General features: G+C 40.2%; 1 protein-coding gene across 3 annotated transcripts in view; it reads right to left on the reverse strand.

Moving 5' to 3' along the window:
- The window catches only part of ANO4 (anoctamin 4), a 301,902-nt gene that overhangs the window by 150,397 nt on the left and 125,104 nt on the right, over positions 1–26,401 (reverse strand). For all 3 annotated transcript variants that reach the window (XM_059681867.1, XM_059681866.1, XM_059681868.1), the window contains one exon: positions 15,533–15,724. In XM_059681867.1, coding sequence (XP_059537850.1) covers positions 15,533–15,724 — 192 coding nt within the window. The remainder of the gene's footprint in view (positions 1–15,532; positions 15,725–26,401) is intronic.

Below are 26,401 nucleotides of genomic sequence, written 5' to 3' on the forward strand. Positions count from 1 at the left end.
TGACTAATTTTGTACTTTGGGGCAAGCAATTGCATTTCCTGAGTCACAGAACAAATACAGGTAATCCCACCTCACCCACAGCTGTGAAGACCAAATGAGATGTAGGAGAAATATTTGTGGGAGCCTTTCAGAAACCATGGAGCAGCATCTAATGTAAGGTGGTGACATCAAGATTATTGTTGTTAAGACCGATTATACATTTACTTTTTCCTTAATTATTTCCCCCTAAAGAATGAGTTGAATTTTGACTCACATCTTGGCAGAATCAGGGGCAAGTCGACCAAGAAAGACTTGTCTGTTGGCTGTCTTTCAATTTTTAAATCTTTCCTTAATTGCCCCTCATCTCTCACTCTTTTACATCCCCACAGGCTCTGGTACTTCTGGTTTGTTTATTTGTTCTTTTTTAGCACATGGAATTCTGTTTAATAGTAGAAATTTTACGTTGTGATAGCATCTTTTTAAAAATATATGTTTTTTTAAATTTTTTTTTAAAACCTCACCCAAGGATATTTTTCCATTGATTTTTAGAGAGAGTGAAAGAGAGAGAGAAAGTCAGAGAGAAATATCGATGTGAGAGAAACACATTGATTGGTTGCCTCCTTCATGAGCCCCAACCAGGGCCTGGCCTGGAGAGGAGTCTACAACCGAGGTACATGCCCTTGACTAGAATCGAACCCGGGACAACACTCTATCCACTGAAGCCAAACTGGCTAGGGCTGTGATAGCATCTTCAAGGTCAAGTTGTGGTTTGGATGTAAAAGCACTGGACTGAGGATTTATTTCTACTATAATTGCTGATTTATAAACAAAGTGGAATTGCCATTTTTAATGCTATCTTTAAAGAGGATGTATTATCTTTTTCCTAGCCATTGAATTTTTGTTTTGTTTTGTTTTGTTTTTTTCACCCCATGCAAAGGATTTATTTTCTGCAATTGGGCTAAAATATGGCACTGCTGTGTATGGGGTGAGACAGCATGCAAAAGGCACTGGCTGAGTTCAGTCCGTTCTCTAATTTGAGCCCAGGCCTTGACATGAGGGTCAGAAAATAATCTTTGAAACTCAGGGAAGCAGAATGAGTTTTGTTTGGAACTAGAAAAAGGGAGCATTAAAAACAAAGGTCTACTGCGGAGCAGAACAAAAAACAAGCTGTGAAGTGGAGCATCACTTATATTGAAAAGAAATAGTAACCCATTTGAGTGACTAATGTATCTTTTCAATGGAACCCTAATGGTTTCTTCTTTAGTATGGTCTTCTTCTGCTAATTTAAATTTTCCAAGGCTTTGTTTTACTAACTTGCTAGAAAAATTGCTATCAAATTGTTTGAAGAAGGTAACAGCACAATGAATGAGAGAATTAAACCACCAAAATTGAAATCTTGCCTCTGCCAATTATTGACTGTATGTCCTTGGTCAAGTTATCTCACTTCTCTGTGCCTTAGTTTCCCCAACCATAAAAAAATGAAAACAGCACGAGGATAGTATGAGAATTAAGTGAGACAATGAATGCAAATAGCTTAACAGAGTTTGAGATTGGAACTATGGGAAAGTGCTTAACAAATTATAGCTGTAATTTTATTATTATCAAATGTTTAATTATTTCTGTATACAGACAGTACTACAGATATGCTAGCTCACTGGAAACAATAATATCTTAAAGTTTCTGTCCTATGATATCATCTTGTCCCAGCATGTAAATGCCACAACTACATAAGAGAAAAATAACCATGCATAAATGGGGAAGGGGCTGCTTAGGTTTTTAAAGGAGATAAAAGAAGGTTAAAATTACTTGGGAAAAAAATAAAACATATCAACAAAACATCATTTTACATTGGGTGGGAAGACATCAATCATAACCCATGGACACAGACAATAGGGTGGTGAAGGCCTGGAGCAGGGGTGGGAGGGGGGCTAGACGAGGTTAAGGGGGGTTGAAGGGGATGTGTAATACTTACAATAATAAAGATTTTTTTTAAATCATTTTACAAATTCTACAAGAGAATAAAGGACATATTCTGTAACTAATGACATTTCTCTAGGATTATATGATGAGCTTCACAGATAAAGGAAAAGCAAGAGAATAACTATTTTAGATTTCAGAAGGTTTCTAATTCTATTTTATATGGCATAATCGTGAAAGTGGGATAATTTGATCCATACCCATTAAGTGTTACAGTTTCCAATTCAAACACTGCAATCAATGCTTCAGTTTACTCTGTTCTTGACCCTTAAAATATAGTCCCAAGTCCAATGCTCTTAATACTCTCAGTACTGGCTTATGGATGGGAATAGAAAATAATATTCATTAATTATGAGTGGCTAAAAGATAAAGTCAAATGAAATCGATATACAAGAGAAACATCTGACACAATCAGAAGGAAAGAGAAGCCATACAAATACAAGAAGAAGGTGAACGGACCTGTGTCCGTGTACAAAATGAGAACTCCTCTTACTGGTATCAGCACAAGTTAACTGGGAAATGGTCTATGGTGCAGTGACCGAAAAAGAAATGATTAGAAAGATTTGTATGCTCAGGCATACAAAGCTTCAGAATTTTGCCTGTGATGATGGTGACAACAAAAATGATCACTACCACTTATTACTGAGCACCTACTATGTGACAAGGATCATATTGGGCACTTTACATGAATGAATTTGTCATAACAATGCTGTACAGGGTTGCCAGATATTAAACATAAAAATATAGAGTTCCCATTTTCAATTTCAATTTCAAATAAACAACTAAATTTTTTTTCTTATAAGTGTGCCCCATGCAATATTTGGTACAGTCACCAAAAAGTAATCGTAGTTTATTGACATTTAACCAGGAGTTCTGTATTTTATCTGGCAACTCTAACACCATAAGCAGGTATTAATACCCCCATTTTGCTGAAGAGGAATCAAACTCAGAGCAATTGGGTCATTTGGTCAAGTCTGTATAGCTATTTGGTAACGTATCTGTTTATAATATCTAAGCACAAAGCTTGCATTCATAACCAGCACAATTCACTGTCTCTCTTATTATGCTCTTTGCTCTATCAACATGGCCATCTCCCCATCTGACTGTCGAAATCCTGGTTGACCTTCAAAGTCCAATTTTGCATCCTTTTTAATGTTTCTTAAATTTTCCACAATAGGAATGTTCCCATATCTTTATTTATATTTCTTCCAGCCATTAGTACAGTTTGGCTTCTATTCTAGCAGGTTAAGTTCAGATCCCTGCAGTGGGCATTCTTCATGTCTATTTCCTTTTTCTAACATCACATCTCTTTCCTTTTGGGGAAGGTGCCTTTTCCTTACTGCAGCCTGGGTGGAAGGAGAAACCAAAGGGTCCTATCTCGTATTATAAAAGCTGAAGGAGAGGTCTCCTGCCCCATCCTTTCTCTCATCAGCCTCTACCCAGCCAAGGAAAAGGAGTATGGCCAGTAGAACCTCTGTCTCAGGTCTTCAAAACTTGAGCCAAATAGTGCAAAACCTGAAAAATAGTAGTTCAGTGTTGAGTAGTTGAATGTTGACCTATGAACCAGGAGGGTCATGGTTCAATTCCCAGTCAGGGCATGTGCCCGGGTTGCAGACTCCATCCCCAGTGAGGGGCATGCAGGAGGCAGTGGATTGATGCTTCTCATCATTGATTTTTCTATCTCTCTATCCCTCTCCCTTCTTTTCTGAAATCAATAAAAAAATATTTTAAAAATTGTAGTTCATTTTTTTCCAGATAGTTAAATAGTTCTTTTCTTAGTTTCTGTTCCTTTTGCAAAGCTGGTTCTCTAGGCTTTCTTTCCATATCATTCAGCTTTAAATTCCTTATTTGCTTGGTTTAAATAATTGGCTTCAGTTATTTATAACCAAAGAACACTGACTGATCACCAATTTGGACACAACTGAGAGCTCCCTAAGGACAACATGATTAAGTTCGACACTGTATCAGCCCTTAGGAAGTATTTTCCAAATACATAGTTAGCACATAGTAGGCACTCAGAAAAGGTTGTAGACTCTAAAGGAAATGAACTAAAATAATCTAGGGCTGATGGCACAGAGATCTACAAGACTGCCTTGCTCTGTCTTTTCATATTTAACAATAGGTTTTCAGAAAGCACTTTGGGAATTGGGATTATTAACTTTGTAAAAAGTAGATGGATGACTTAATAGGCCTCAATATGGCTAAAATGTCCATGCTGCCTCTAAGATCTATGACTCACTACAAATTAGAAACTCAGTTGAGAGCTCTTGTATAATCTCTCAACAGAGCTATGATGCATTAGTCTAAGTATACTACAAGTAAAAGAATGAAACTAAAGAAGTCCCATCTACCTTGCAGAATAATGAGTTTTAAATATGTATTTTTCATTTTAATGACTTTTATTGATTCATGCTTTTAGTTCATATTCATTTAAAAACAAAGTACATTAAATATATCCTCTTATTGCTCTATAAATGCACACAGTTCATTCTGTATATCAAAAGTAATAATAATGGTGCTAAAACACCAAGATGGTTATAAAAATGACATCCTAGCTTCAAAAATAGTATTGAACAGTACAATTTAGAACAACCCAACAAAATACATAAAAGTGCCACATATGAAAACATACAGTGTATATCTCTACTTCAGTACTGGGCATATACTTGACCTTCTTTAAAAACACAGTAGGGCTTTTTACTCCCTGAAAAGGGTTGACATATGCAAAAAAGTGCAAATTATAGCGTCACTGATTTCAATATCATTACATTCAAGTCAGAATAAAATTTTCATTGTACAAAAGAGTAAGCTACATACTTTGAAAAAGACAAAGCAAAGCTAGAAACTAAAGCAGAACAGGGGGCAATCTCTTAAGAGTAGAAACCCTAAAGTTACACTCAGTATGTATTGATTGAAAGCAAGAGCATTGCAAACAGCATGGTGGATATGAGGCAGGCAACCCTGGCTTAAATAATCTGGCTGATCACTGCTATATGACTGTGGTCTGGGCTACTTAAAGGAGCAGCCAGCTCTCCTCATACATGGGGACTCGGCTCCTTCACCTGAATCCCCTTAAAGGTCCTTGAAAGAAATCACTTGATGATAAAAAAAAAACACAAAAAACCTGTCTCTGCACACCCCATCCCCACCCCCACCCCAACAAAATCATCTACATCACATTTATCTGAAAAGGAAAAAAATTCTCTGGCACTCGGAGTAGGTTTTGAAAGGGGCTTAGCCCCCTAGTTCTTTTCTCCTTTTCTGAAACCAGATAAAGAAGCTGTAGAGCTTTAATTAAGAACATGCACAAAAATGGGGGGCGGGGTGCTTTATTCACAGCAAAGACTTGGAACCAGCTCGTTTCCAAGACGAGTCTCTGGGATTGGTGAAGGAGTGTATGTGGCAGAACTAGCGGATTTTGAGCAAAAGCAAACATGCTCAAAAGAAGAAAAGTATGCTTTTCTTAGTCCTTCAAGGAACTCACTCATAGCAAAGTATGCACAGACAAGGCCATGTTGTTACAAACACAGCTCTGCCCAGCCAGTCAGGTTTTAAGCCCGATCCCCACTGTGAGCCCAGTCCCCCACGGATTCAGTGAGGATACAAGTCATACTTATCTTGCTCTAACTAGGAAGAGAGAAAGAAAGACAGCACAAATGTACGATAACGTGGTACATCATCTGTAATGTTTTAAAGGCCAGATCTTCTCTCTGCTAAGTTTCACTGAACTGTAAACAGTGAAATTTATCACCTTGATAAAAAAAAACCCAAAAACCACAACAACACTAAATTACCAAGCCACATGTTTCCATGATTTTAAAAAATAAAACAGAAGCCAGTGTAAAAAATTCACACTTTGAAAGAAAAACTTCACAATGGTACCTGGGAGCATCCCTTGCTCTGTTTCAGGTTTTCCTTTAGAAGGGGCAAGTCTAAAACATCCTTTAAAAACAAAAAGGAAAAATAAAGACAAAAGCAAATAGAGACAGACTCATAGAGAACAGGCTGGCGGCTGGGAGGAGGGGAATTTGGGGGGTTGGGAGTGTGGAGGAATTAAGCAAAGAAAAGAAAAAAAGAGAAAAACTCATGGACATGGACAACAGTGTGGTGATTGCGGGAGGAGGGGTTGTAGGAGAAATGGAAGAGGGTATGGGGAGATAAATGGTGATGGAAGGAGACTTGACTTGGGGTGGTGAACATACAATACAGTGGACAGATAATGTGTTATGGAATTGTGCACCTGAAACCTGTGTAATTTTGTTAACAAGTATCACCCCAATAAATTCAATTAAAAGGAAAAAATAAAACAAAAGGAATTAAGATCCTATCTGAACTGTTTGTTTGGGAGGTGAGGGTGGGTACTTAAGTGAGTGAATTTCCAGTGTTTATATAACATCCAAGGTCATACTCCATGAGAATGAGGCACAAAGGTATTCTACAATGTTGACATAAATAGAAATAACAGCATAAAGTGTTTTAGGTACCAGTTTAAAAAACTAAGACTTTAGCCCTGACCAGTTTGGCTCAGTGGATAGAACGTTGGACTGCAGACTCAAGGGTCCCAGGTTCTATTCGGATCAAGGGCATGTACCTTGGTTGCGGGCATCCCCAGTAGGGGGCGTGCAAGAGGCAGCTGATCGATGTTTCTCTCTCATGGATGTTTCTAACTCTCTATCCCTCTCCCTTCCTATCTGTAAAAAATCAATAATATATATATATATATATATATATATATATATATATATATATATATATATATATATATATATATCAACTAAGACTTTATTTTTATTTCATTTTATCTTTTCCATCACATTTGTCCCCTCCATGCCCTCTTCCATCTCTACCTCCCCCTACTCCTGCAATCGACACACTGTTGTCCATGCCCATGAATTCTCTCTTTTTTCTTTTTTGCTCAATGCCCCCACTTTCCCAACCTTCCCTACCCCAACCAGAGCAGTCTGCCTGCTCTCTTTCTATGAGTCTGTCTCTATAAAAACTAAGACTTTTAAGTCAGTGCAATGAAACCCTGACATTAAATAAAGGATTAGATTTCCCATTATACACACAACCTGACCGTGAAAAACAAAAAGTAGGTCGTTAACTTCACAAGAGGAAGCACCATCAGTAAATATTCAGGTGACCAGATAAAATGCCACCAAAATATTGCAAAAGCCTTCCCAAATGCTCCTTTAAGTTCAATACGTTATTTGTTAAATGCAATACAGATTGATTTTTGTGTGTGTGTGTGTGTGTGTGTGTGTGTGTGTGTGTGTGTTGGGGAAGAAAGTGTGTGTGTGGTTTTGGTTTTCTTTTTTCTTTTTCTTTTTGGTTGATGGAGAACTTTTCCATTGAGTACAGACAGAGAGAGGCTTTAAGGAACCAAAAGCACCTTGAGTGCTGTGCTGTGTCTTTTTACAAATATGTATAAATAAAGTTATGGAAGGGCTATTTCTATCCTCGTTATTATATGTTTACAAAGATCCACTCCCCCCAAAATGATGCAATAAACTAAGCCAAATAGGTCTTGTTTGACAATATCACATGCTCTAAGATCTAGGATTTAGGGGTTAAAAATTATGCTATCATATGTAGATATATAAACACAGGGTTTTAATCCTTAAATGTATTACCACTGTAAAGACTTGAGAAATTTAGTCTCATCCCATTACATCCAACTTACCCCTGAAATTCTGGTTTTAAAGTAAAAAAAGAAAGAAGCAAGGCTCTTCCTGGCAACTATAACAAAGAAAAAACAGCAGTGAGTGACTGAGGGGAAAAAAGAATTGCTGAGATGAAACTATCACTGTAACTCCCAGCAAATGTCAATGCTATCCTTATCTTATACCTGTGATTCTGGAAGCTTTCATTGCTGCTCTCTGAGACTTGCTCCTGTAACTATATCTAAATGTTTTCTTCCCTCTCCAGTGCTGCCAGTCATGCTCTAGGTGTGAAATTGCCCAGTTGTTTGGGTGGGTAAGGCAGACAAGCTGGAGGAGGAAGGGGCGGAAATGTAATGGGACTCTTCCAGTTCAATTTCTTCGAAGGAAAACACTATCTACAAGCGTAATGTCCAGAGCTCTGTGTATGTCACAACATTTTTCCAACTTCTTTTTCATTTCAGCCAAAATATTCCGCCCCTAGAATTGAATTAGAATAAAAGAACAAATTCACAAAAAGGGAGCATGCCCAATCTAACAGGTCACAAGATAGATATAAAACATTAAGTCAGGGTATATCGAAAATGAGGAAAAAGCCCTGGCCGGTTTGGCTCAGTAGACAGAGTGCCAGCCTGAAGACTGAAGGATCCAGGGTCAATTCCTGTCAAGGGCACAAACCCAAGTTGAGGGCTCGATCCCCAGCAGGGGGCATGAAGGAGGTAGCCGATCAATGATTCTCTGTCATCATTGGTATTTCCATCTCTCTCCCCCTCTCCCTTCCTCTCTGAAACCAATAAAACTATATTGAAAAAAAAGAAAATGAGGAAAAATAAAAATACATATTAGAAGCTAGAGTGAATGGCAAGTACAAATAAAAGGTATACATCTACATTCTAAAGCTTTGGAATGTTTCCCAGTGTAGGGGGAAAAAGCAGCTATCCATATACACTATTCAGGAATGTTGTATGTTGTATCTGTTGTTCCATGATGATTTGTTGTTCCTAAATGTGTGTTTTTGTATATTTGTATGATATAATTTTTCTTAATTATAATTCTATGCTAAACAATTGGCTTTATATTTTCAGCCAATAGTTTAACAAGTTATTATAAAATTATGCATAGATAAATGTAGTGATGTGTTTTTAAGGTGAGAGCAGTGACTAGAGAAAGTCTAAATTATCCCATGCTGATGGTACACTGTTAGGAAATACCTTAATAATATGTATTTAAATTATATTACATTAATATCGGTATAGGATATGAATTAAAGGCCGACTGTACTCTGCCTGGGTCAGACACCAGCAGAATAGTCTATGCCAGCGGTTCTCAACCTGTGGGTGGCGACCCCTTTGGCGGTTGAACGACCCTTTCACAGGGGTCGCCTAAGACCATCCTGCATATCAGATATTTATATTACGATTCATAATAGTAGCAACATTACAGTTATGAAGTAGCAACGAAAATAATTTAATGGTTGGGTCACAACATGAGGAACTGTATTTAAAGGGCCAGAAGGTTGAGAATCACCGGTGCTATTCTGGGCACTGTGTTTTCAAAGGGGCAGCCATGAAATAAGACTGTTTCTAAGAGCACAGTGGGCAGGAGGTTATCTGAAAAACATGTCACTGAAGGAAGCATTGAAGAAACTAGGAAATGTTTCAGTTGACAAGCAGCTCAAGATGAGTTTTTTAACAACTCAAGGATCATCATTTGAAAGAAGACTTAGATTTACTCTATATAATCTCAGAATGCAAACCTGTATCCAGTGGGTGGAATAGATTTGACAAACAGTAAATAATCATTTAGTAGTGGAACCTACTCTTAGTATCTCATGGGCTTAGCAAGGATGGGGAATACAAAGATAAATATAGTTCCTGCCTTCCAGGAGAACTATAAAATCTAAAACCAGGTGGACCCAATAAGGCTTCCAAGTTCTATAAAGATCAATTCTGATCAGTGAGATTTAGAAAGGCTTTTGGGAGAAACTGGAATTTGGGTTATATTTTGAGAAATGAGAAGTAGAGATCAATTGGGGGAAGGGCTCCTCCAAAAAACAGGGAGGAGCTTGAGCAATGACAGAGAAATGGAAAGTACTAGTAAAAGCCTACCTGAGCAATAGTGAAGAGCTGATGATGGTTCAAGTAGAATCAGCAGGTCATGGAGTATAAAATGACATAACCAGGGAAAAAAAGAGGGAGGTTACAGTGGAGCGGGACCACAAAGTTGCACTTACTTCTGGACAGCCATAAAGATTTTTTAAGCAGAGGAGGGATAATGTTGATCATCATCATTAGAGAACTTTGGGGTGGTCTGAAAAAATAACTAAAGAGAGCCATCGAAGGCAACTCTCCAACATCCAAATGCCTTTTTTTGGGCCCCCAGAATTAACTTCTCATCATCTGTCTTTTCTCAGATTGTTCCCTTCATCTTTTCCAATAAAAGCCTGTTGTTCCCAGAGGTCACTGCTTCCCTGTGGGATTTTCTGCTAGAGCCCTGACACCAATGGATCTGGAGAAGATATCTTCCTTGAGTCTCTTTTAGTATTGAGGTATAATAGACATATTATTAGCTTCAGTTGTACATAATAATTTGATAATTGTGTATACTGAGAAATAATCACCACAATAAATCTAGTTAGCATCTTTCACCATACAGAGTTACAATTTCTTTTTCTTATGATGAGAACTTAGATTTCCTTGAGTCTTAATGCCACTTCAGACCATTGTTCTTCCTTCTTCCCTAAACACCCCCAGCTTTAAATCTCAGGTTGTTATATTTTGTCACCTTCTATTCCTCATGACTGCATTCACCTGCTGCGTCCCAGGTCATGCTTCCACATTTCTTGATGAGGTTAACTCCTGGCTTATTATCACTCTCCCCAAAACTATTCAATTATTGAAAATTTCAATATCTATATAGACAATGCTTTCTAAACCCTGGCCTCTCAATCCTGAGAATTCTTTACTCCAATGATCTTGCCTTATTATAGTCACTCACTTCATATCCTACTAGTCTAGACTTGCTTATTGCTAATAATAGCACCCTCCTCCATAACATCAGTGTCATGCATGCCCTCTCTTATCACGTCCTCTTATCTTTCCAGCTTTTCTTCCCATTACCCGACCTCAACACCCTTTCAAACCTCTCAGACCTCCAACCAATTGATTCTATCAGCTTTCCACTGTTCTCACCCCCTTGATGTCTTGACTTAACTCTTTACAAAGCTTTACATCACATAATCAATTATAGTCATTGCCTCTCATGCACCTGTGGATCCCAATCACTCTTTTCCTAATTCTTTGGCAAAATGCAGCCCTGACTAAATCTAACCCCCCATCTATTCTATGTCTTCACTCATGTGGCTAAACAAGATTAAAGCAAAACACAACTATGGTGACTCCTCCTACTTTAATCATAACCATAAATCTACAACAGCCCTTGAACGTGATTGGCAATCGTATTTCCTGTTTATCATACATACCATCATATCATCATAACATACAGATTCCTCTCCACCTCTCCCTCTTTCTCTGCCTCTCTCTCCTTGGCTCCATTCTCATTCTCAGCCATGACCTTGCTTCCCACATTACAAATAAAACTGACAGTGGGAAAAGAACTTCTTAGATCCTCATCACACTGCCAACATATACATATTGTCCCTTCCCATCTGTTATCACAAATAAACTATTCATGATTGTATTGTGCGCTACTCTCATCTCTCTCACCGAAGCTCACATCATGAATTCTCCCCTCTTTCCAACATCATGAATTATCTACTAAACAGTTGCTATTTTGAAAAGAAACTCTCCCTTGACCTTATTTCTCCTCCAGCTTCTTCCCTATTTTTTCACTATCTGTCACAGCAAAGTGCTCAAAAAAGTTGTCTGTATTTAGAGTATTCAATTTATACCCTCCCATGCTCCTTTAAATCTACATTAATCAGTATTTCACACCCACCACTTCACCAAAACTTCTCTTATTAAAATCACAATTGATCTTCACTTTACTAAAATCAATGGCCAATTCTTAGCATTGGACTTACTTGACTTTCAGCAATATTTAACCTAGATAATCACCACTCCTCTCTTCTTGATAAACTTTCGTTACTTATCTTTCAAGACACATAATTTCTGGCTTCTTTCCATCCTTGCTGGGCATTCTGTCTTGGTCTTCTTTGCTGCTAATTCATGTTCTCTTTTACCTTTACCATTGGAGTGCCCCAGATTTCAGCTCTTAATCCCCCCCACTGCCCCATCTTTACTTCTTTCTTTTGTCACCTCTTTTCATCTCAGTGCTCCAAAGACCATTTATATGTCAACAACAGTCAATTTTAGATCTCCCACCAAGACTAATCACTCAAACTCCAGACATGTTTATCCCACCACTTACATGATCTTGCCAGTTTTTAATATTATCAGGTTCACAATCAGACTTCTGATCTTGGCCCTACTTCTGACTTAAAATCCACCAAATCTGTTTCTCCTACAGCTTCTCCATTGGATATCAATCAAATATATTCAGATAAAAAACCTTGGAGTCATCCTTAGAACTCCTTTCTCTCTTACCCAACATTCAGTCCATTGGGAAATCCTGTTAGCCCATCTTTAAAATACTTCCAAAATCCAAATCCTCACCACCACCCTACTCCTACCCCTAATGATGAGAGCTACCATCGTCTCTTGACTAGATTGTTATGGTGGCCTCCTATGTGACCTTTCTCCTTTCACCCTCTCTATCTATATACTCAAACAGTAGCCAAAGTGATCCTTGTAAAATATAAGTCAGATCATAGGATTCTTTTTCTCCAAACTCTGAAAGTGCTCTGATTTCACACAGGATTCAAAGTCCTTACCGTGGACTATAAGGCCCTGCCCAATCTGTTCCCACTGGCCTCTCTAGGCTGATGTTTTCCCCTCACTTTAGGCTCAGGCCCTCTGTGCTGATCTTCAAACTTCTAGATTCATCGCTATCCTAGGCTCTATCCACTGACTAGCCCTCTGCTGTAATGAACTGGCCCATTTACAAGGCTCTCTTGGCTCCTACTAGTCTTTTTTTTTTTAATCCTCACCTGAAGATATGCTTTTTATTGGTTTTTAGAGAGAAAGGAAGGGAGAGAGAGAGAAACACTGATGTAAGAAAGAAACATCAATTAGTTGCCTTCTCTCTGTGCCCCGACTGGGGATTGAACCCACAACCTAAGTATGTACCCTGACCAGGAATCAAACCCATAACCTTTTGGTGTATGGGAGGACACTCCAACAACTGAACCACCTAGCCAGGGTGCTCCTTCTAGTCTTTGATTGCACATCTCCTCCATGAAGTGGCCTACCCTGACCACCTTATTTAAAATTTCAATAAGCAACCCTACTACCTGACTCCCCTACTTTTCCTTTTACCCATAATACTTATCTTCCTAAACACTATATAATTTACCTATCAGATTCTCTGAGGTCAGGGACCTTTGTTTATTTCATTGCTGTATCACAAGTACTTGAAGGATAGGCCTTCAACAAGTATTTGTTGAAAGAAAGGCAGGTAGAACAATTTAGAAAACTACTATAATTTGTCAGTGATAACACAATAAAGCTGGAAAAATTTGTTTATAAAAAAACTAGTGTAATAATCTGAAAAACAGTTAATGATGGTTCAGTTCAGTCCTACCCTACTCATATTTATTGGAGATACAATATATATAATCCAGAATTCTCATCCTTGAAAACCTTATGGTGGAGAGACAGGTAATTTAAAAAATGTTAAAATATAATGTGACAAAACCAAGTCATCCTAGAGAGAGCAGCATGAGCAAATGTTGGGAGACATGAAATTGTACCAGGTGTTTGAAGAGCTGAATGCAAGTCAGTCTGATTAGATGTCTGATTAATCTGATTAATGGTCTAGTTGATGTGCCAACTTGTCTAGACTACAGTCCCCAATTACTCAATGAACACTAGGTATTGCTGTGCTGTGATAGAAATCTGAAATCAGTTGAAATTAACTTAGGAAGATTATCCTAGGGAATCTGAACAGAACTGATCCAATCACCTGAAAGGCCTTGAAAGCAGAGCTGAAGCCTCCCTGAAAAAGAAGAAATTCCACCTGTGGACAGCAGCTTCATCTGCACCCAAGAGTTCCAGTTTGCCCTTCCTGACAGCCTGCTCTATGGATTTCAGACTTGCCTTGACAGAACTCACAATCATGAAAGCCAATTCCTGGTAATAAATCTCTAGTATGTATCTTTCACTGGTTCTGATTTTCTGGTTGAATCCTGACTGATACACCAGCATATAAAGTTTAAGGCAGAGGTAGGCAAAAATGAAGGATGAGAAGCCGTAGAGGCTAAATCATGAAGGGCACTTGTTTTCAGCATGCTAAGAGGTTTAAACTTTACCCTACAGACAGCAGGACAAGCAAGGTGAATGACATGGTCAGGGTTGAGATGAACTATTCTAGATTTAGTGTAAAGGACCTACTGGGATGGGATGCAAGAAGAAGAGAGAGATGATGGAAATGGGAAAACCGGGAAAGTTGTATGCCAAAGAACTAACAGAAGAACCAAGAAAGAAGACTGTTGTGGGAGCCAGGGAATATGGTTTTGGGAAGGAGTGGTGGGTGGTTCATTCTGGTCTGGTGCATCAGAAGAGTCTGTCACTTGGCATGCTGGGCCAATAAGAGGTCACTAAGGGCCTCAAGAGAAGATGTGGAGGAGCTAGAAACCAGGTAGTGGTAGGTTGAAGAGTGGCTTGGAGGGAGAGAGAAGAGGAAATGGTGTAGATTATTCTTTGGCTTAGAAGATGTTTGGCTTAGAAAGGAGAAGGGAAACTTCAAGAGAGATGGTAAATGAAAGAGAAAGTGGCAAATGAATATGATAGGAATGGGAGAGCTTAAGCCTATGTAATAACCCGAGGAGAAAGAACCAGCAGTAAGGGAGGAAGAAAAAGAGAATGAGAGGACACATTCTCCTGAGCAAGGCTCAAGAGAGGAGGGGTGGCCAAGGGCACAGGTGAAGGCTTATTCAATATCATTGGGAGGACCTTCATCTCCTAAAAATGTAGGAAAGATGAAAAGGATGGGAGTAAAGAGAGATACATTTGGAGAGAGAGAGAGAGAGAGAGAGAGAGAGAGAGAGAGAGAGAGAGAGAGAGAGAGAGAGAGAGAGAAAGGCATGACATGGCTAGAGATGGAGGCTTGGCTTTAGTTGGGGCTGGGTGGCCACCTGCCCAGACATTACACAGAAGAATCAGATGGACAGTAAAGTTGCCTTGTTCAGTGATGTTTCCTCAGCATCCAAGACGATGCCTGGCATATAGCAGGCATTCAATAAATTGGTTGAATGAATGAATAAAGACCTAAATGAGCTTCTCATTCAAACAAGCAAATAAAACCTTTTTTAAAAAACTACTTGCTTTGATATTGACTCGTTTTAACATTTTTTACTTGTTAAAATGCTTCCAAGAGCCTTGAAACATAATATAACCCCAATCTTCTGCCTTACTCTTAGGAGGTTATAGGCAAGTCAAACCAGATATCTTGGGCTTCAACATGGGCATTCTCAGGTTGACCTTCTCCCTGGCCTATCCTAGAATAAATTATGAAGAAAATGGCCAAATCCTCTTTTGTTTTAGTGTACAATACGCTTTTTTGAACTAAGCAAGTTTATTCACTTAGATCTTCATTTAGATTCTACCACTGTCGGCAGAACGTAGCCTTCACCTTTCTGACACATCAAGCTCTCTCTCTACTCTTACTTGTCTTGTGACATTTACCAGTGATTGAAGTGAAGAAAGGGACAGACACAAGATTCTTTTAAAAAGCAAACTTAACTGGAATTTTGGCATAATTCAATAATGAAAATATAACACAGGCTGTTTTTGATTGCTACTAACATGGGTCCCTGCTGCACTTTCCCCATGCCTTACCTGGGTGGAAGGCTTTGGTTTTCCCATTAGTGACTCCAGAAGAGCTTGCCTCCATTTTTATTGACCTTCTACTTGGTGGGAGTGAGGAATGCCTGACCACGGGCAGGCGACGTGACCTTGGGTGGCTTGCCACACTTCGCCGTTGATGGATTTGCAAACGCTTTTCAGCCCCATGAATAGATAAACTTAAACCTGGAATGAGAAATAGCACCATTATGTTGACTAAGTCAGTTCAGAAAGGCTAAAATGCCAGATTATTTTCTGGCATGAAATCCAGAGAGCATAAGCAACTGAGCTTCAAATTCTTAAGGGATGCAAATGATGCTAGAATTGTGATACCAATTGATTTTCACACTAACAATATTTAATGAACACCGTTTCTTTCAAAAGTGGACAACCTCAGATATCAGGACAAGAGTTTTATGAATAGGGATAGTCAATTTACATATTACCAATATTCCAATGAAGTCAAATATTAAAATGCTTCCCCAAATCCTGGAGAATATGCACATATTTGGCATGCTGCTGTCAGGGGCTATCAATAGTAAGAACTGTTGTTGGGATATCTGGAATTTCAATGAAAATCAAAGAACCTTCTCCAGGGGATTCATGTAGAGGCCAGAGTTGAAGACTAAATTCAGATTTACACCTCTGATAACCTTAGAATTATGTGTATTTCTAGAGCTATTTTATTTGGAAAAAATTCAAACATATCCAAAGCTAAAATAACAGTATAATGAACCCTATGAACCCGTTACCCAGCTTTAATAAATATGAAGATTTTTTCCATAAAGTTGAAAAAGAAAAGGATTTTTTCCAATCTTTTTTCATCTATATCACTCCCTTTGTTGATGGTCTGCTTTTAGGTGCCAGAATAGTTTGAAGGAAATTCCATACATTGTGTCAATCTCATCAAAAACAATATGAATTGCAGCAATTTACATAGATTATGGCAATATGGATCACATGTGTTGATACATATAAAATATGTCAAATTCTGAGTTCAAAAGGTGTCATTTTAAAAAAACACACACATTGTTCAACATTGGAAGTGCTAAATTCTCAATTCATTACTCAAAAAATCGATAAAGAGAAAGAATTAAGCATTTGTCCTGCCTTTACTTTATTAACAACATTTCAAAATAGCCAAATAGTTAATAAGAGAAAGTTCTTCACTCTAGAATTCCAGCTAATAAATTACTGATGGAAAGAGAATTAAAAAATCATTTTAGAAGCCTCAATGAAATATGAAAGATGATTGATTTGTCCAAAGAAGTACTATGAGGATGGAACTGGAATGCAAAGGCATGAATGACTGAATCCAGACCTGTTCTTAAAAAAAAAAGCCAAGGAAAGGTGTCAGCCTTATTAATACCAACTAGCTAGGGGGATCTGGTCAAGAATCATGCTGTTTGATAGGGGAAAGCTAAGCTTCACAAAATCATAGCTTTTTTTCTTTATTAAGAGGAAAATCTTTTGAAACTTAAAGGTAGGAATTTAAAGTTAGAAATTACTTTAGTGGTTAGCTAATTAATCTGGTGCCTTATACAGATGAGTAAACTAGGCCTGGCAGGGTAAAAATAGTAAATTTACATATTACCAGTAGAAGAAGGCTACGGTGAGAAGTCTACTAAAAACCCAGACGTGAGGGAAATAAAAAGCCTGCTCAGAGGTAAACTGTAAATCAGTAATAATGGGTCATGCGAGAGGTATAAAGAGTTACCTTAAATTTCTCCAAGGTGGGGGAAAAATATGACCCAAGTCAATTTGTGAATTCTAACCAATCTTTAAGAAAGGATGACTCAAATCAGAGTGAGGTTTGGTCAGTATAAAGGAAGCATTAAACCAGCGGTTCTCAACCTGTGGGTCGCGACCCCTTTGGCGGTCGAACGACCCTTTCACAGGGGTCACCTAAGACCATCCTGCATATCAGATATTTACATTACGATTCATAACAGTAGCAACATTACAGTTATGAAGTAGCAACGAAAATAATTTTATGGTTGGGTCACAACATGAGGAACTGTATTTAAAGGGCCAGAAGATTGAGAACCACTGCATTAAACCAACCAAGAGCCCGGCCGTGTGGCTCAGTGGTTGAGTGTCGACCTATAGACGAGGAGGTCACAGTTGGATTCCTGGTCAGGTCACATGCCCTAGTTGCAGGCTCAATCCCCATTAGGGGGTGTGCAGGAGGCAGCCGATCAATGATTCTCTCTCATCATTGATGTTTCTATTTCTCTCTCCCTTCCTCTGTCTCTAAAATCAATAAAAACACATACTAAAAAACAACCAACAAACAATGCAATAGAGACAAACTGGGCAGTGCCCATCCAGGCAACAGCCTCAGAGATCGAGAATTCCAAATACACAGCCAGGCTGTCCTGACACACAGTGTTACTCTCCTTTATCCACCTACGTGCCCTTGCTCTGACAGTGCTCACCAGACAGCCTTCAGACTAGCACGTGGCCTCCAGTGCAGCGAGTAATGGTACTAGTGTTCCCGACTACCCGGCAGACAGGGTTTTCAGTACGGCTAGCAGTCTGGGATCCTGGGCTTCTACACGTCCACTTCCCATGAACTGCTTAGTATGTGTCTGGCCCCAAGATCTAGCTTCCAAGCTCACATGTTGTGAGCCTGAGCCTTGGTCTTGGGAAATTCACCCAGGTAAGGCCTCCATGCTGGATGACCCATGGGGAGACACTTCGGCAGCCTTCCCTTCGCAATGCACGTCCTGCTCTATGCGTAGGTGCTGGGCAAGTGTGTCCTTAAGCTCCTGCTGTCTCTATGGGCAATACCAACACCACAGCATCAACCTGGTATTATTGCATTCCTCCGTGCTCCCGACCACCACTGGGTGCTCCACATTTCCACAGAGGTGCCAAATGAACGTCTGTAGACCCATCAAGATTCCAGAAGAAGGCAGACAGGTGACAGATGAAAGGCCTGGGAGAGATGTTTTAAGTCAACATCAGACAGTACGTGCAGCCTCAGTCTGAGCAAATGAAATAGGCTGCTCTCCCCAAAACATTTCTTCTTGTCCCTTTTGCAGAGGATTACTGGGTTGAAGGGACAAGGACTGTGAGTCAGTGCGGCACTTCTAGCTCTTATATAATTCCCCTCAAAGAAACACAAAATGACAAATGAGAATAAAAATTACACAGTGGAAATAAATGGCATAGGCACTTGAAACTGTTGAATTCCATGTTTAATAAATATATAATAATGGAGGTCCTGGGGATATGTTAAAAAAAATCATGAGAATTACCAAGACAGGATGGATATGAGGAAAATGGGTATATTACAGGGGGATTTGGGAGGAACCCCTGATACCTGAGCAAATCCATTCAGGTACTCTAAGAATTATAACTTCTCAGAGGTACATATAAAGGGCCTGGCCCATCAGAGCATATACTCTGGCCAAATCCATGGAGGAGGGAGATGTATAAACAAACAGTACACAAGACATAACATATACTTCATGCATATGAAAGCATTAACACTTATAGAAAGTTCAGCAGTCACATCTTCAGAAATGAATTGTCAGCCAATAACTTGCATCATCCAATTTCTTCTTCATTTTAGGCACTGTGCTTAGATATCAATTATTATCCCATTTATGCCGTAGCACAACCCTAAAAGACAGAGAACTGGTATCTACATTTTACAGAGGAAAACCTGAGCCTCAAGAGGTGAAGTTACTGGTCCAAGGTCATACAAGTGATTAACTGGAATCTTAACCCCGCTCCTTTCCATTATACCATGTAGCCTAATGAATTAAATAGCAAAACACAGACTGATTGTTTTACGTCTGTAGTGGTTCTGAATAATTTATCAAAGTAGGGTTGGATGGTATATCATGTGTCAAGGAAGGTTTGGAAGGAATAGTATTCTGGCACTCCTTGGACCCAAATTCTTACAGAGCTATTATTCCCACCACCACCCTTAGCATCATGCTGAAGTGTCCTCTGGGTTCTTGACCAACTATTAAAGTCCTTCATCAGCTGAAGCCTTCACCTGGAAGTCCTTCCAGTTCCTCTGGACCACAGTCAACACCCAGTTAATTACAATTAACCCTTATCACCTTATCACTCAACGCCCTTGTACAGTCATCATTCGCCTGCCAGCACATGGATGTCCCATGTCTCCAACTAGCTCCAGAGTCTCTAAGGGCAAGGATCATATTGTATATATCTCTGATTCCTTCCTTGGCTCTGAATGAAGTATATTCATTACAGAGTTGTGGGGTGACAGTCCCCCTTCTGCCCCTTCTCCCCTGCATGTGACATTCTACGTGAAACAAAGACTCCTTGGGCACAGGCAGAGCACAGGGTCAAGAGCCAGTCAAGGAAAGACACTGAGCATGTTTACCTCTGCAACAAAAATTGAATGCAGTACTTCCTGTTTCACTGCACCCTTGTCATCTTTCCCAGGTTCCTTGAGGCCAGACTTGGCTGCCTCACTGGGTGTCAGCAGGCAACTTCCTCTCCAACTCAGCTGGGAAGATGGAGCCCAGGTAACATAAAGATTCTAATCTTCCCTCCATTCTACCTCAAAACATCTTTAAAAAATACCTTTTTTTCCCCTTGAGACCTATCATCTACCTTACATGATAAAAAGATCTGAAGTCACACCTTTAGGGAGGAGAAGAGGGAAGTACAGTGTGTGGTTAAAATGTGGGTGCTGGAGCCAGTTTCTGGGTTTACATCTTGGTCACACCATTTATTACCTGTTTTTCCTAGAGTAAGTTATTGAATCTTTTTGTGCCTCCGTTTCCTCACCTATACAATGGGATAACCACAGCTTATATCTCAGAAAATTGTAAGAAGGAATTAATACCTCTCAAGTTCTTATGGCAGTGCCTGGAACACAGAGTTGCTTGGGTGACAAGTTAGCTGTCACCTTTAGCTTCTATCACATCAATGACGATTTCCTCTCACTCTTCATTCTCACACCCCTTAGATTCTAGCATTCAGCATCATTACCTCTGCTGTCTGTCTTAAATCTCTTTTTCACTCTTGTTCCCAATGATGGGATATTAGTGTCCTAGGGCTGCTGTAACAAGTTACCACAACTCTGGTGGCTTGCAAAAACAGAAATTTACCATCACAGCTTGGGGGCTAGAAGTCTGAAATCAAGGTGTTGAAAGGGCTGTATTTCCTCCTCCAGATGCTCTGGGGGCAAAGTCGGGTCCTTGCCTCTTTCAGCTTATTGTAGGTGCCAGCATTCCATGCTGCTCTTTGCCCTATGACTATATCACTTCAATCTCTGTCTCCATAGTCATGTCACCTCCTCCTCTGGGTGTGTGTCTAAGCTCCCTCTGTCTCTCTCTTTTAGAAGGACCCTTGTGATGGCTTTTAATGCCCACCTGGATAATATTTCTCAAAATCCTTAACTTAATCCCATCTGCAAACTCGTTCAAAATAAAGTCACATTCACGGGTTCTGAGGATTAGGACACAGACATATACTTGGGAGCCACTGTTAGCCTCACTCTGTGGGCATATCCCAAAGTCTTGGCTTTGGTCTTCCCTTTCTCTACATCCTCACCCCATGTGCCTTCTGCACCCCATGTCTCCAGCGGTCATCATGTGTGGTCAACTCCAGAGGCCTCCTGCTTTGCTCTGTCTCCTAAATTTCAAGCCCACCTTTCCTACTTGGTCTGAGTTTCCTCCTGAGAAATTCAATGAGTCCACTGAAACACAATACATATTTAATATTCTGATAACAGAAAACAAAGTTCATATTTATCTGAAGCTCCTCATATTTTTTCTTTCTGTCTCCAAAATTCTATGTAAAATGTTATTATATTCCTCAATGGAATAAAATTCTTCGGTGCTCCTTCTTCTTGGCCCCTCCAAGGGGCGCCAGTTCTGGCTGCGCCGCGCGGTAGAAACGTGCCTGGAAAAGTGATCTGCTTTCAACTGAACGTCACTCCTGTGATTCAGAAGAGCTCTGGGCCACAGGAACATTTGTCATCCTGTCACTGTTTTACAACTTGCAGCAATAACGTCTATGGGTTGCATCACTCCCCTTGTCGTTTCTTAGTTAAATTACTTTTCAAATCACTGAAACACTGTTTTGAATGTCACTACCATGAGCCAAACATAAGACTCACCCTTTGCCAATTAAGAAAAAAGCCATCTGTGGAATGGGGTATTTATTTCTAGTTTCCTCTTGTTGTCAGCTCTAGCTACAAAGTGAAGGACAAATCCAGCACTTTTTCTTCCTAAAACAGTAAGAGAAAGGAGGTGAAAATTCCCCTGGCTACTCTCAGATCTGATTTACTTTTCCAATCCTTCTGGAGCTTTTCTACTATCCTTTCTTATTTGACTCAAAAACATTTTTTAAAAGAATATATATTTTATTGATTTCAGAGAGGAAGAGAGAGGGAAAGAGAAATAGAAACATCAGTGGTGAGAGAGAATCATTGATTGGCTACCTCCTGCATACCCCCCACTGGGGATCAAGCCCACAACCCAGGCACATGCCTTGACAGGTTCATAGGTCCACAGTCAACCACTGTACCACACTGGCTGGGCTGGTTCAAAAACATTTTATAAAATATTTATAAAGTAGGCTGATAGCCTCCCATATCCTGGGGAGAAAAAAGACTCAAACGAACACATAGGAATGCATATAGTAAGTGTGTAACCCACTTGTCATTAGCTGAGGTGTGTTCCCAGTAGAGGGGGCAGGATTTGTGCCATCTCAGTCAGGTGAGCTCAGGTGGACCCAGAGCAAAGAGATTCTGAGGAGCTTTAAGTCTCAGAAAAGGCGGGTAACAGAGCCTGGCTGAGTTGCAGGGCGCAGTCACAGACGCAGAGATCTCCCCTCTGGAGGCCTGAGGCTGGAGCACTGCTTAGTCTCAGCAGGCCCCATGGCAGCATCTGCTACAACCCAACCTTCCTTGTGTGCACGGTGCCTCCCACTGTGCAATCTTCCTGCACTGTGCCGTTACACAGATCTGGCAACACCAACACAGCAAAACCAGGAAGAATTTCCTGCCAAGTCCCTGTTATTTGTAATGTTGTGACAGTTGTTTGTCTAAAGCCACATTGGCAGCCAAGCACTCTGAAAAGAGACCAAAACTGCTAGATAGGACTAGATATCAGATTACCCAGATTTCACTTTTGGCTCAATGTCTATATGAAGAGTTTACAGAATCGGAAAGAACAAGAGCCTGTAAGATTGCTAAACCGGCATGATTTGATTTCAAATAAAGTGCTGGAGATCAGTTTCCGGGCTTTCTCTAGATTCTTTATAGACTTTTTGTAACTTCTTTCTCTCCCACAACTGGGGCTGGTTTAGAGTCTCTTTTTGCCCCTGCTATGGAATTCTACTAGAAGGACTGCATTTCAGGAAACCACAGTGAGTCACTGGATTACTGTCCCCAGATTTCCTACCTTTTCTCCGCCATGTGACCCATTAATACTTCCAAGTAAAGAGAGAAGATATATTCCCTCCATTGACTTGGGCTTGGTCATCATGACTTGCTTTGACCACGGGGATGCTAGTGGATGAAAGTGGAGATGTGAAATGTGCTTGTATGGTTTCGGCTGGGTCTCTGGTGCTTCTGCCATCACCATGGAAAACACATGCTCCAAGCAGCCATAGGCCCAAAATGAGACACACAGAACAGCCTCAAATCTAACCTGCAGCCCTGAACCACGCCCCACTCACCCCACCAAGATCGTTCAAACACCAACTGCTGAAAGACTCCTGAACAGAAGAGGTAAATGTTTCAGGATTTGACTACTGAGATTTGGGGTTGTTGGTACACAGCAGAGGACTGACAAACACAGCCCCAGTAACAGTCTTCATAAAGTGGAATGAATGGTACTAATGGTTACAGTTTGGTCATAAGTGGTAAGTTCACAAATAAAACCACCCTCCTTCTTGCCTGAAATGCTCTCCTTCAGACCCCAAATTCAACACATTCTTCTAGAACCAACTCATTCATTGCCCTTCTGAAGAAGCCCCACCATTCCCAACCTCCTACCCAGCCCCTCACCCGCACTGCCCTATGCTGACAAGTCCCTTCCCTGCATTCTGTTAGCACAAAGCTATCCACCTGCATTGTAATTGTCTGCATATCTGTCCCCTGAATTAGGGACTGGACTGAGACTGTGTCCCACCCCCTGTGCTCTGGGAAGCAGGCTCCTGCGCACTGCATCACCAGGCTCCCTCACGGGCTTCCAGGTGCCTCAGCCACTGGGAGGCACCAGCAGAGGCTGGAGAGTAGGAGGAGTGTGTTACTTCCTCCCTGCTCCCTCCCTGCTCCAGCACTTCTGAGGGCCCTCTCTAGGGTCTACTCTTGTGGGGTGGCCCCTCTGCCACAGCTCCCTCTCTAGTAGGTCAACATTATCTTTGTTTCTTTAGACATAGCAAAGACTCTCCACTGTTGTTAGACGCTGCTTTGCCATCTCCTTCATTTCCTTAACCTTTGCAACATAAATCTCCTTTTATTAACATCTGCTCATTTCCTGGAATTGTGTTTCTACCTGAACCTTGATTATCAGAGTCTTCGAACGCCATCTCTTTCAATTTTAACAGATAATGGCTCTACATCCTCATAAATCAACAACATCTCTGAAAATTCCTTGGAAGGCTCCCAGGAACATCATGTTTGTTAACGTTTACCTTTATTCCCCAAGACTTTCTCATTTTGTGTTAGTTGGGCTCATCTTCTCCATCTTCCCCCTTCCCGCCACTCCCACTACTCTGAAGGCTAACCTAACTTTACCTTATCCTGTGATATTGAACTCATCCTGAACCTTTACATTGCCACTCAGGGAAATAGAACAGCTATGGACTCAGGAAAGCTTAGGGGTTTTCCTTGTGTTCTGTGGACTTGGGCACAATGTCCCCCCCGGTTCAGACATACAAAAGATATAAAACTTACCATATGGTAACAGTATACAAGGTGGGGGAAAAGTAGGTCTACAGTTGTGAGTGTGCAAAACACAGTTTATCCTTGTATTATTAATTTATTAATTGTAGTATTATTTTCCATACAAACAACTGGAAACCTGTCCTGTCATAGGTGACAGTGAAGGGTGTGAACAAGATGAAAGTAGGCAATTGCAAGTATATAGTTTAAACTTAATACCTTGGGAAGGAGTTCTTTTTGAGATCTTCAATTGTTTATTGATTAATCCATTCAACAAACATTTGTTAAGCACTGAGGATTCAGAGAGTAAAGGGCACAAAGAAGGTGGTATTGCCTCTAAGCCTGCGCTGCTGAGTAAGACTCTAACAGACAGAGATGGAGGGAAAGAGGATTCCTGGCAGCAAAGGCACAGGGTATGAAAGTATGAGAAAACAGAGCGAACTGAGAAGAGGAAGAGGTGTCCAGTGTCAAGCATGCTTAAGGTGTCTGAGCAGTAACATTGGCTATTCAGAATATAAGTAATGATAATGACAACCTACTTCTGTATGGAATTTAAAATTGGTAGAAAATTTCTGAACGCTACACTATCAGCATCTTCATGTTGAGGCCATGGGGAGTCACTGACATTATGTGAACAAGATTCGGGGGGGTTGGACATCATCAGAGCAGGAACTTAAGAAGACTGTTTTACTTTAACTGGGGCAATAGATCGAGGCAAGAATAAAAGTAGAGTCTGTAGAATTTGATAGTCTTTTTTATGTTTAAAGGTGACAGGAAAGAATCAACATTGATTTTGGATCTGAAGATTAAAAAGGAATAAGAACATGAATAGGATATTTTGGTTTGGCTTCCCATATGCTTGGTCTCTGGCTTCCCTGAGACATCCAAATAAAATGTTCACCAAGCACTGCCAGAAACAGAGGTGTGGTGTTTGGAAATGTTTCTGGCTGGAGTTCTTTAACTGGAGATTAATGCTCAAACTCTGAGAAAGGCTTATAATTTCTGAAGAAAAGAGGTCACAGATAAAACCTTGCGGGAACATTTACAAAGAGAATAACCAAAATAACAGCAACAAGGCAGTTAGCATCCCTTGCGGGTGCACTATGCGACAGGCATTGTTCTCAAAGTGGTAACTACATTAACTCATTTAATCATCACATTAATCATACGTGGTACATGCACATTCTTTATCATCATTTTACAGATGAGAAAATTATGGTACCGAGATAGTGAGTAACTGGCAAAGGTCACAGCCAGTATCTGAACCTAGGCAGCCTATACAGCCAACCTACAAGCCCTGGTTAGCCTACTCAGCAGTATTGCTCTCAGCAGAAGGTAGTGAACAGGACTGCATGCTGAGGAAGGCTGAAAGTTAAGAACTGAGAAGATAAAGGTTTTAAGTGAACTGAGACAGAAATGGATGGCCAAACACAAGAAGCTGGAGAGTGAGAAGATGAGGCAATGAGCACAAGAAGCGCAGATAGTGAATACAATACAAACAATTGTGGGCCTGTGGCAAATAGAAAAAGGGATCCCCAAACTTGTCCAAGCCCTAAACTCTGGAACCTGTGAATATGTTACCTCACATGGCAAAAGGGATTTTGCATATTTGATTAAGGACTTTGAGAGGGAGACATTATCCTGGATTAACCAGGGGGAACCAATCTAATCACACAAGTCCTTAAAAGGAGATAACTTTTACCTCTCTCTCTCTCTTTCTCTCTCTCTCTCTCTCTCTCTCTCTCTCTCTCTCTCTCTCTCTCTCTCTCTCTTCCTCTCTCTCACTGGAATACTATGCAGCAATAAAAAAGAATGAAATCTTGCCATTTGCAACAATATGGATGGTGAAGGTATCATGCAAAGTGAAATAAGTCAGACAGAGAGACAAATACCATATGTTTTCACTTTTAGGTTAAATCTAAAACAACAAAAAAATGAAGAAACAAAACACAGCAAAAACAGATTCATAGGAAAAG

This window comes from Myotis daubentonii, chromosome 2 (genome assembly GCF_963259705.1).
Source record: "Myotis daubentonii chromosome 2, mMyoDau2.1, whole genome shotgun sequence".
In the NCBI taxonomy this organism is placed as follows: domain Eukaryota; kingdom Metazoa; phylum Chordata; class Mammalia; order Chiroptera; family Vespertilionidae; genus Myotis; species Myotis daubentonii.